Source organism: Asterias rubens, chromosome 1, assembly GCF_902459465.1.
Source record: "Asterias rubens chromosome 1, eAstRub1.3, whole genome shotgun sequence".
NCBI lineage: Eukaryota > Metazoa > Echinodermata > Asteroidea > Forcipulatida > Asteriidae > Asterias > Asterias rubens.
The window spans coordinates 33,440,927-33,453,840 of NC_047062.1; the positions used below are offsets into that span (position 1 = coordinate 33,440,927).

Genomic DNA, 12,914 nt, shown 5'->3' on the forward strand with positions numbered 1-12,914 from the left:
CAAGAAAATAACTCAATAGTTTTTCTTTGTGTAAGATATGAATGTAATAGGTAGGGATACAAACGTGTGATATGAGCCAAATGTGTCAGCTTTGTGATGCTTGGTTTAGTTTGAACATATTTTTTGCGTATCTTTTGTTTATTTAAATAACATGCAAAGTAGAGTTTGAAAACCATCAATGTAATGAAATGCTTATATTATTTTTGTGGTCTTCCAGTTTGTTGACATGATGCTAGCCTGTGTGGTGGATCCAAATGCCAATAATGTTTGCTTTGCTAAAAAAAAACAATAAAAAAAAAAATAAGTTAACTTGTACAAATTACCAAGTCTAGATGAAGCAGTAGCTCAATGTAACCGAATAATGTTACAATTTATCAACAAAAATGTTTTTAAGAGATGAATTTCATTCATCTTTTGATGAATGAACTATCTTGGCAGTTCTACCTGACTAATTATTGTAATCAGTCTGTCAAATAGTTACAAACTAATTCAAATTAAACAATTTATTTACATGAGATTTAAAAATTGATCAAATTCATGCAAATAGTTATCAAGGACTGTGAATTAGAATGTTGTGAATCTGTATTATCCTATCTGTCATTAAAGGGAAATGGGGCTGTGTTGTCATGAATAAACTTAGGCCTGTCCCTGTACATGAAATTATGAACTCTCACCCAGCTACTGCGCGCATTCGCGCTCTCCATAGGTGTAATACATAGGGTGTGCGCGCATGTGCAGTAACTTGGCGAGATTTCATAACTCCTTGAACAGCCACAGGCCTGCGTTGATCATGATGACACAGCCACTTAAACTTAGGTAAATCTATCAAATAAAATGAATCAAAGAAGGAAGAACAATTTCTTCTTAAAAATTTTGTGAAATATTTTGGTTTGCCCTCTTGTTCACGTTAAGCCTAGATAGGGTACTTCAGTAAGCTGAATTTGTCTATCCAATGTGCATTGGATCAGATTGTTTGGGCCATTCCTGCGATATGGGAATATCCTAATTAAAGTTTTTATGTTACTGGATTGTTGAAAAAAAAAGTTGGACAATATTTTGTAGAAGTCAGGTCATCCTATATATATAGATTATTTTATTATTTCATGGTATTAATCTCGTGTTTTCTTTCGGGGAAAATTAAAAACTTTTTAGATTTGTTTTTTCCAGATAGCTGGAAAACTAACCCTAAAATGACATACAAATTTAAATCAACCTAAAGAGTTGCAAAAGAAAACAACCTCAGTAAAGAAAAAAGAAACATAAAACTATTTGACAGTGTATCCGTCTCAAAATACCAGATTGTTTATTGGCAAAGGCCACAAACCCCCTTTTGCTTTAACTAGAAAATGTTCTATAATTAGATGTTCATACAGAACAATGTTGTGTGCCTGTTGATCACATGAACAGCTTCCAACCAATCGGATGATTTTATGATTGAACTGGGATATTTACCTAACCTTGACTTTGGCTCTAAATTAAGCATCCTTTGTCAAATCTTGTGACCTGTCACAAAATACTGATACGCTACAAAATCTCAACCCTGGTTCTTCTCAGAACCACTCGCCATCGAAAGAGATTTTGTTTCGCCTCTCGTTACAACAAGAGCACTGGGACTGGCCAAATTACCTCTTTGTAAAAGAAACATTGATAAACGAGAACAACAAAACAAAAACTCCAAACCGAATAAGAATTGGGGCTTCACAATGTACTCTTTATAAGCAGAACCTCTTGTATAACAGGATTGTTATAAGAGAGCAGCAAAATAAAGAGACACAAAGTAGAAATGTGATTCAGGACTTAAGAATGTACTCATTATAAGCAGAACATTCTCTATAACAGTGCTCTTTTTAACGAGAGCCAGCTGTAGTTGGCACCCATATACTTGTTCCAGGCCTGCTACACGCAGGCAACGGAGGCCATGGCCTCCGTTGCCCCTGGTCTTCAAAAGTTTCCCATTGACTTTAAGATCCTCTAAAGGAAGTGCCCTTTGCAAAATGAAAATGGCCTTGCCCTTTTAATATGATCAAAAATGAAATATCAGGCCTGTTATTCAATTCTTTGGTTCACAAAGTTACTAAATTGGAGCTTAAGACAGAGCTATGGTCCTGGAATGGTATAATTGCCTGAATGAATGTATTATGTTGGGCTAGACTAGCTAGAAGTCCTGAGGTCGATTTCACAAAGAGTTAGGACTAGTCCTAGGGAATAATAAAAACATAAGGCTAGTTCTTTTTAATTGGTCCTAACTTGGGATGAGACTAGTCTTAACTCTTTGTGAAATCAACCTCTGAAACGAATACCCTGAATGAGTATATTATGATGTCGGGTTAGACTAGCTAGAAGTCCCTGAATGAATGTATTATGTTGTCGGGTTAGACTAGCTAGAAGTCTTGTAGTCGAGTGTTTTCAGACACATCAGGACAATTTATGTCTCTAATGAGTGAAACACAGTTTGGCAAGGAATGAGTTTTCTAAGTTGTAGAAGAGGAGGTCAAAATAGTAATCAATAAGGAGTAGTTTTAAGGTGATTCGGATTGACATTGGTTGTTTATTGTATGCTGTAATCTTGGATCCAAAAATACGGAAAAATTTACTGGAGTGGGACTCCCTATTTTGTCAATAGCTTTGTTCGGGGTGCTAAAAAAAAAGAGATAAATTACCCAGTCAGTTTCCCTTGTGGTTTACCAAATATATTGAGATATGACACAAAACTATTTGGTACAATTTTGTTTATTCTGAATGACTGTTTACCATGGTACCATGGTAAAGAATACAAAACTCATGTATGCAATCTCTAAAATGTCATCTTGGCAAATTCAAAAGGTTTTTTCTACCAAATTTGACATTTGAAATCTTATAACACGCAAATGCACTTCGAATGGAAAAAAATGGTCGGGAACTCTTACCAAATGTAGTGACTTGACTACAACTTTCATTCGTCAAAAAGTCTGGGTACTCCAATTTGTAACTTTTTATATTCATTTACATAGTCTTCAAGGATCTGTACCAAATAATAGTGTCCATCATTTTGTGGATCACCATAACCAAATTAATCTGCTCAAAGTCATTTAAAATTTGTAGAGTCTAAGCAAAGTAAAATGATGACTTAAATTTATAACAAAACACAGATTTGAGCCAATGAGTGTTCACTGGCCTGTATTAAAGGAAATGTTTAGCCCCCACGCTGTATAAAGGTTGAAAATACTTCTAAACAAGTTGGACAAAGTATCTGAAGAAAACGAGCCCCTTTAAATCCAATTAATGAAGATATAACTGCAGTATATTATACAATACTAAGAAAATAGCTGAGTTAGTCTGATAGATAAAACAAGGAACGTAGTGGTTGCACTTAAAGACTAACTTATTACACAACTTATTTACGTAATAAGTTACTTTTTAAGTCTTACCACTACCTTCCCTGCAGAATATTGTCGAGTTAAACAATTATGACCATTGTACTCAATTCTATTACAATAACCATGTTTCAGATAATTTGTTTTGTTTAATACCTCATATTAAAGTTTTGAAATTACTTCTCTTCTGAACTTGCAATTAACTTCTAAAAAGATGTACAGAAAATTTACTACGAAAGCTTACATCTAATGGTTTTAAATCCTTTGCTTATATAGGTATTTTGTTTTGTTAAATCAGGGTTCTTTAACACAAAACTGCCACATAAGTTCATAAATTGAATAATTAATTTTTAGATCTCTTATTTATTATTCATTTCCATTAAGTTTCTGGGCTTTGTACTCTAAAACAATATAAACTGTGTTGTATTTTCCCGAAAACTAAAAAAAAAAGGAAAAACTTAATATTAAAAAGAAAAATGTGATATTGAAAACAGAGTAAGTTTGAATTTTATTTGAGTAAATAGAATTAGCAGTTGCCAACTGTTTACCACTTATATGACACGTCATCAAAAGTTAGTGATGGAGTTCTTGGGATCAAGTTTTGCGCGCTGAACTTTCTAGCTTCTTACTTTATAGAATAAATGACTGAATAGAATTAGCTGTTGCAGTCTGCTTACCAACATATGGTTTAAATGCAAGAAACAGTTAATGGGTTGATATTTTGACCCCAGCAGAGTCTTTCTAGAAGGCTAAATGACAACACAACAAACATGAACAGGTATAAACAAAAGCCGTCAAGTGGAAATACATGATTTTATTCAAGTAGTTACATCTGATGTTGACTCAGTATGGGTTTGATTTAAATAGTAACTTCTCTTTTGTGTCTTTTTAAATCCAATTGGAAGACTGTTTATCCTTGATTCATGTAATTTTTTGCGACAAACTTAAACTTTAAAATATACCGTTCAAACACGTGCTGATAAGGGGCGTTTGGGGTATTGCCACCCTGAATATGATATCTTTTGAAACCCAAACATGGCACAAAGATGTGTTATGCACATGCAGGGGCAAATACAGGAAAATGTGTTATGCACATGCAGGGGCCAATACAGGAAAGTGTGTCATGCATATGCAGGGGCCAATACAGGGACAGTGTTTTAAGCATATACAGGGGCCAATCTAGAAGCCACCAGTGTCTCAGATACATGCTTCTCAACAGACGTGTAGATGAAATGTAGAGACCAAACATGATACACAGAGCAGTCTTAAATGATGACAATTTAATTCTTGACAGAGTCTGAAACACCTTGAAGAACTCCTTGACCCCCTTGTGTCTCCTACTCGCTCCATTGTCCTTTAACTCCTAAAAAACAACCAAATAAATCCATTCCTTCTTTTTTACTGAAGTAGACAAAAACAAAATCAATCATGGACAAAAGGAGTCACTAGGTGGCAGCAGAGATGCTGAGAATTTTTCAATTTATGACGCAGTTCAGGGCATGCATACACTCTCCAGAAGATGAGATTTCATTCAGTGTGTCGACTTACACTTTCTGATTCCAAAGCATTTCATTGATTACCTCATGGGGAGCAAAGGGTTGAAATCGCGGTTAATGTGTATCTCATTTGCTATTTACTTTCTTGCAAAGCAACGTTACATATCCTCTTGCAGGGGGAAAATAATTTGCCATTTTCTATTTGATTGAGACATGATTGAAGATATTGAACTTACGTTATTTCTTTGTGTGATTTCTTCTCATACTCCTTATACTTAGCCTTGCCACCTCTGAAAACAAAACGACACCGAAATGAGTCTTAAACTTGAAACAAAACAATACAGGAAACAATAACTTTGTCTTAATGTTGCCTACACCTTGTCATACGTGCCATTTGTCTGCAATGCTTACCATGTAAACATAGCGTCACCTAAAATGCGCAATAAACTGTAAAACACACCGGGACATTGACTTCTAGAATAGCGCCACCGAAATTATTGAGGAGACGACGTTTAAAAAAAACATAGAAAAAATAGACAAAATAATACAAATACAGCTTTCTGTTAACGCAATTGATCTTTGGTTCAGGAATGAATTAGCTGATTAAGAATCAATTCTAAGAATTTTTTTCTTTGAATCGACTTGACTCCATGGATTGCAGTAAAATGAACTCACCGTTTCCAAACTCTTGATTCAATAATATTCCTCTTTTGTAGACTCTTATAACGATCTCTCAGAAGATTACCCTCCGGCTGTAGAATAAGAAACATCAAAGATTGTTGTAATTCACAAAACTTATAAATGGGTACCTGCAAGGGTAGAGGTTGATATATGAAAAAGCCTTTGGACAATTGGTCAATAATACAGTTGGTCAATGATCGTACCTTGAGTTGGCGTAGACTTCCGACCAGTTCATCACTAAGCTTGATCACCATGGGTTCTTCCTCCAATCTGAAGTAGCAATATGGTTAAAGAACTAACAAGTGTATTTATTCATTCATTCATCAATCAAATAATTAAGTTTTTGTTTGTATACACCAACAAAAAACTTGATAGATTATATGGCATGTACTGTGTTAAATGCAGGAATTACCGCTGAATAATTTGTTGTTTCGACTACTGTATTATTTGGAAATCTCACCACCTCTTGCCAACACCACTATGTTGGGTTACATTTCCACAATTGTTCTGGCCAGAGTGTTCCTGTTTATGAGAATAACTGAAAATAACTGTTTCACACTAATCATGATAAGGTCAGGTTGGCGCAGTGGTATCTTTCCTCACCTTCCATCTCCAGGACCCTGGTTCCAATCCCACTATGTGGATTGGGTTTTCAGTCCCTACACAGTGGTATCTTTCCTCACCTTCCATCTCCGGGACCCTGGTTCCAATCCCACTATGTGGATTGGGTTTTCAGTCCCTACACAGTGGTATCTTTCCTCACCTTCCATCTCCGGGACCCTGGTTCCAATCACACTATGTGGATTGGGTTTTCAGTCCCTACTTGACTGCGCAGGTCCTGGAATAATTTTCTGTTTTTTTTTCTCCCACATCTAAACCTGAAATTCTTCATTGTCTTCTCTCTTCTACTTGGCTCTAATAAGAGTGTTGAGAACATAACCCATATCCAGAGTTGTAGTGAGATTACAGACATGGTGTACTGTAAAAATTAAACCCAAGTGTAGCTGAAACTCATTCTAGAATGAGTAAAGGATACTTGTGATGTCCGAGAGATTTTGGGATCTTCTCTCGTTCCTTCTCTCTCTGAAGACGTTTTTCTCTTTCTATCGCTGCATCCGCTTTCTCTTTCTCCATCTCCTTAGCGATGCTGCGTAATCGATAAACTTCATTCTGTCGTATCTTGAGACGCTTCTCAGCTTTCATCTCTTTTTCCTTTATGGTCAGAAGAGAACAAAGAGTGAAAATTAATTACGTCGAGTTGATAAATCACTGGTTCTTCTTGTATTTTTCACAACTCATCAAGAGATTTATTACATGGTGTCTTTTCAAACCTTACTGGATTAAGTTGCACTATTGACAAACACATCAGTAACCAAGCTTAGACTGAGTGAAAAAAAAAGCGAGAAAAAAAATCCTACATTGCATAAATAATAATAAAAATACAAGCGTTTATAAAGCACATTTTTCAAATGGTTACAATTTGCTGAAGTCAGTTATTCCAGGGAGAGGAAACAATGTAATTGAACTGGATCCTTAAGATGAAAATAGGTATTACTTGAGTTTACATTTGAGTCCAGCTAATGAGAAACCCTTATCACCTGTATGTGCCATACTTTATAAACAACAGTCTTCGTTTCCTATGGTACATCAGGATCATAATATTAAAATCTCCTTGATCTTTGTATGAACAAGCAACATCTGCAAAGATATTTACTATTATTTACAGAATCAAGGTAAACAATTATGGTAACAACTTGAGTTTTTATACAAGGAATACACATAAGCGTCACAAGAATAGATTTAGAATTTCCTATCTTGGAAGAAGTCACTGACCTTTTCTTTGAGTGCCCTCTCTTTTCGTTTCCTCTTCTTTGTCTTGCGATTCTCAAACGTCGTCGGGGGATTCGGAAGGAGACCTTTTTCACCTTCTACATCTTCAGCATCTCCCTTCTGATTCTCATCGTCATGGAAGAGTCCTGCTGACATCTCATCAATGTAGGTTGCCTAGAAACATAACAAATCAAGTCAGTATTAGGTCACCGTGGTCCAGTGGTTAGACTGCGGGACTTGCAATCACAAGGTTGTTGGTTTGAATCCTACCAAGCTAACAGCTGATTTCACAATCCTTATACTAAGTGTTGTCGTCTAGCTACTGAATCACAATTTCTTGATATGTGTAACTCATAATCATAGAAGTTTAACCAATGTTTGTATGAGAGAGATTGGCTATTGTCAGCTTGATGTTGATATCCCTTGTGGGAGTTTGCAGAGTTTCCTTGACATGAAGATCTTCTTAACAAATAAAAATGGTCCATGGTTTTTAGTCTATAACAGACATGAATGCCTTGCATCTTTGACTCAACAGAAGAATGTTATAAGGACCTACATGTATGTTTACAAGTTCTTACTCTCAATGGATCATCTGATGTACCTCCAATACTTGATGATTATTCCTTACAGATTGCCAAGTACGGAAAACTATTTCTTAACAGAACCTGGTTACCAGCCATAAATTCCATAAAGTTTACATTGTTGCAACAGGTGCCTAACTAAACCTTTGCTTTGAATTTTGTTTTGCTTACTGTTAACAGCATTATGAAATTGTGCCCTGGACATCAATGACTTTTTATTTCTTCTGTGCCTCAGTGCCTTTGAGCAAACTTTTGGTTTAGGCACTATACAAACTTTGTTTGATTGATTGATTGATTGATTGGCTATGGCTATAGCTAGTAACCTAAATCGAAGAACATGCTTAGAGATTGATGTTGCTGGCTTGATGAGCCAGAGACATAGTCAATCCATTCATACACTCTTTAGACTCTACTCACCTGAGCTTGTTTAGCGCTCAGCTTGGGAATCTTGTGCCATCTGTCTAATTTCTCTTCAGCTTTCTGTTTCTTCAACTCAATCTCGTAAGTTGCATTCACCAAATCCTGTCAAAGATGTCATCATGAAAAATGCTTTAGTTATGTATACTATTAATAACACAGGGAAGAGACGATCTGGGTTGCTTATGGCAAGACAATCTTAATGTTGGTTAAGTACCCAGAGTGGAGTTTAGGAAAAACAATTGTCAAACCTGATGATCTTCAAGCGATGGGTTGTATGAAGCACCAGGAGCAATAATCTCTACTGCTGGGAACTTGCTGGGTTTATCCTGGTATCTAGGAGGCAGCTGTTTCAACAAAATTAACAATGCAAGTTAAAAACAAATAATCATTGAATGGTAAAGCAGTTAATTATAGACGAAAACAATCCAGTAGTTGCTCTGTAAAGGCTGTCAAAAAATCAAGACATCACCAAATGATCTCCAAGAGCTCATCGCCCTTTGTTAATCTTCACTATCATCAGCTAATCGATGCCTTTGCTCTTTTTCAATCGCTCATTTCAAGCTTTCCCCGGGACACGCTATGGTGATCGTGCTTTCTCAGTCATAGCTCCAACACTTTGGAACAAGCTACCCACCAACATTCAAGCAGCTACTTAATTGGACACTTTTAAATCAATAAATCCCATCTGTTTTATCAACCTGGTTATAGCGCTTAAAAACATATGTATTAAAAGCGCACTATAAAATGTTGTAATTATCATTATTATAAGACATACAATCAAAAACTACTCAAATCAAACAAAGAGTTGTGACTGTTTGGGGCATCACATTTAAACAAATCTACTACAAGTGTTTGAGGGATTGTTATTACCTTCGCTGGTGTCTTTTTTGTCTGTCGTAGAAAATGCTCATCAGCCTCTATACCTGATTTCTTTATCTTCTTGACCATGTCACAATCTATCAACAAATCAAGTTATAGAATGTTTCATATACAAAGGCATTTCTCATTAAATACACTGTCAATTCAATATTATAAGTGTTTTTGTTTATATACTGTTACTGTCGGGCACAATGCAATGACCAGGGCGCATGGAGGCAATCGCCTTTGTTGCCTCCATGAAGAATCAGGCCTGTACCACAGTAATCGGCAAAACTCAAACTTCATTTTTTTATATAAGATCTTTGGGTAGTAAATTGAGGGCACTTTTCCCATTTCCATGACAAAACAGCTTACCTCTGTACTTGCATAGTCTCAAAATGTCAAATTTGGAGTTAGGCTGTTTTGCCATGGAAAGATCAAGTTACATGATGTGATTATTTAGAAGCTCACCCCACAAATCAAATGTTGCTTTCCGCTCATCTAATAGTTCCTTTTCTCTTTTTCGATTCCCTGTCGCTAGCGTACGTTGTTGTTTTGCCTCATCAAGTCTTTTCTGCTTGTTCTCACTGTAGATTCCCTTTCTTTCTTGAGCTTGGATCTGTAAAACCCGGCTGCTCTTCCTCCTCTCTTGGCGGGGAAGCGCTCTATTGAAAGAACTCACTTTTGTCAATATTTGGTGGTTAAACTTGGACATACTTTAAGCTTCTCGGTGGTCTATTTGGTACGACACTTCTCTAGAATTCAAAGATGGTGGGTTTGAATCCCACTCGTGTAATATCAATGTGATTTTGTTCATAGAACTCTGGAAAGTACTCTTAGTGTGGTCTAACCACTTGACCACGGCAACACATTGCACACATGTATGTTTTAGATAACAACATATTTCTTATTAAATGCCACTTAAACACAATGAAGTATTATTATTATAATTAATTAAATTTTTGTTTTATTTATTAAACTTTTGGGGGAGGTTTACGGAGTCTTCAAACTTACTTAGGAATAGGTGGAACTCTGGGGTGTGGTCTGATTCGAAGATCAACTTTATGTTGTATGGGGCCTCTCGGCTTAGTTGACTTTGATGCTGTGATTAAAGGATGAACAAGAAATATCAAAATAAATTATACAATTTTATCAAAATAGAGGCCAGAAAATCACACAAAGGTGGCCTTCATTCCCCTTCAAAAGTTTCCCATAGACTATAAGATTTTCCAAAGGAAATGCCCTATTATGCAAAAAGAAAATGGCCTTGCCCTCTCAAAGATGAAATTCAAGACCTGAAAATAGGCTGCCCTTCCTTGTTCATTTCTCAGTCTATTTGTTTTGTTGGCGACCCAAACAATAAATGATGCTATCAGGAATAGAGATCCAAGCTTGGATTTGATCCAATAAGTAGTAATAACCTGATTTTTTCTGTCCTTTTCTGTGGGCTGTCTTGTCTTCGAAGAAAAGAGCTTCATTTGACTTCTCCGATGCCAAACCTCTACAGAACATAAAATTCAAAAAATACTTGTTAAATAATAATAAGTCATTTTTGAATGGGAAGATTTCACTGTGAAAGAGGATATAGTTATGCCATTCTGTACACACTTTAAATAAAATTTTAATTGTTCATTGTTTGTGCAGTTTTTATTTCTTGTGTATTCTAACAAGTTCAATTCTGGTTTTTTTTTTTTCCGGTCATCATCACTATCAATTTGAATGATTGATCCATTCCATGGATGGAGAAAGAAATAGGGCAGTATGGATTATCGTTCCTTCTTGTTGTTCTCTTGCCATGCCCACCACATGCTTGCTTTTGCTCGTCCCCAGCGCCTTGCTTGGGTCCTACTAAAAGCCGACAACAAGCCGACAACAAGTCCAGAGCGCCGCCAACAAGTTTTAAATACCTCAAAAATGGCCAATAAACCATAGATATATTAGAACTATGTGTGTTCTGTAATATAAACATAAATTTAATGGAAAAACTTCACGAAAAGTGTGAATTTTTAACCAGAAAAAAAACTTAACTTTCACGGAAAACAGTCGGATGACATCTTGGCTTAAAATCGTGTTTGGACCAGTCCATTAATAATAATAATAATAATAATAATAATAATAATAATAAGACTTATAATGCGCACATATCCACCCTGCTGGGTGTTCAAGGCCATTATGATGCGGGCAAGTCAGATTTAGCAATAGAGGGCGGGCGTCATGCACTGTGCACACTGCAGTGAAGGTCTTCACATGAAGCCCGCCCTCTGTTGTTGACAAGTGCTAAATCTACCTGTATCATAATGGTCTGATCCAAACACGGTTTTTAAGCCAAGATGGCGTCCGACCGCTTTCCGAGCAAGTGAAGTTTTGTTCTGGTTAAAAAATACACACTTTATGTTAAATTTTTTTCATTAAATTTATGTTTATATTACAGAAAACGTATAGTTCTAATATATCTATGGTTTATTGGCCATTTTCGAGGTATTTAAAACTTGTTGGCGGCGTGTTGGCGGCGTGTTGGCGGCGCTCTGGACTTGTTGTCGGCGTTGTCGGCTTTTAGTAGGACCGCCTTGCTTTAACCAAAGGCGCTGGGATGGGCAAACGTATCATGCACTGTCATTGGTTTAATAATGCTCAGTCCCATCATGCATCACACTCACACTGCACCATATTTCTAGGCCTAATATTTCTATGCACTGTACACATGACGCACTCCTAAACAAGAATCTGTGCAAGCGATTAGCCCATCCCAACTGTCCTGGATGATAGACTGGCCGCTGGGGCTGAGCGAAATGCTTGGGAAAAGTTTCTGTATGGCGCCACCACTTTTTCATTCGATATAAAATAATATACATGTGTAGTATCTAATTTACCTCAATGAGATATCCCTTTTTTTTTTAAATTAGTGAAAAGGTGGCGGCGCCATACGGAAAGTTATCCTCAGTCAAATCTCCACATCGGATCTAATGTGAGCTGATGAATGATTTGTTAGTGTTACTGCCGTGTAGAGTTTGGAAAGTATTCTACATTGTCACCGCCGTGTGTGCGCGCAATGGCAATGCAATAAATGGCAATGCAATGGCAATGCATTTTTCTTACCCTGTTCGCAACTGCTGTCTCTGTTCCTCAAGAAAGTCTTCTACATCTTGTATGTTGGAATATTTCCGCCATGCCTTCTTGCGATTCATGGCAACCCTTTTCCTTTTCGCTGCTGGTACACTCGTCATGATTCTTGATTGACAAAAACCCTAAATTTAAGTTAGATTGTTGGGATATGATGATCAAGTTAATCGCACGTGTGTCGTCACCATTGATTTCTATCACGTATTCCTGATGTAAACTAAGTGGTCTTGCCCCTGACTTATTATTTGTTAATACAACTGAACGTGAGTCGGCAAATAAAGTGCACAGACTACTAATTAAGGGAAAGAAATACTTTATATACCGCCCTCAATAGTTAATCACCGCATGCATAGTTGGGTGGGCGGGGCTGGACGGGGAGGGCAACCTGGCTGGATGGGGGGGGGATTCTAATTATTCAAAGACAATCAAATAATTAAGTCTCTTAGCCTCTTGATACCTATCAAACATAACTTTAGATTTATTTCCAATTTTTGGCAGTAAAAGTAAGCCATTAGTCATTGTCAACGTCATTGTTGCTAAATATGACCCCAGAAAAAAACACCCCGGAAAATGTT

At 36.6% G+C, this 12,914-nt stretch overlaps 1 protein-coding gene across 1 annotated transcript; it reads right to left on the reverse strand.

The window, feature by feature from the left end:
- Positions 1 to 270: 270 nt before the first annotated feature.
- Positions 271 to 12,525, reverse strand: LOC117290367 (ribosome biogenesis protein NOP53-like). Its single transcript, XM_033771731.1, has 13 exons — positions 12,316 to 12,525; positions 10,641 to 10,720; positions 10,234 to 10,321; positions 9,691 to 9,884; positions 9,232 to 9,317; positions 8,610 to 8,705; positions 8,359 to 8,463; positions 7,364 to 7,534; positions 6,567 to 6,742; positions 5,734 to 5,800; positions 5,525 to 5,601; positions 5,086 to 5,139; positions 271 to 4,716 (listed from the first exon to the last, which is right to left on the reverse strand). Exons 1-13 carry the CDS (start codon positions 12,441 to 12,443, stop codon positions 4,710 to 4,712), a joined length of 1,329 nt encoding a protein of 442 aa, XP_033627622.1. The 5' UTR covers positions 12,444 to 12,525; the 3' UTR covers positions 271 to 4,709.
- Between the last annotated feature and the right edge of the window lie 389 nt (positions 12,526 to 12,914).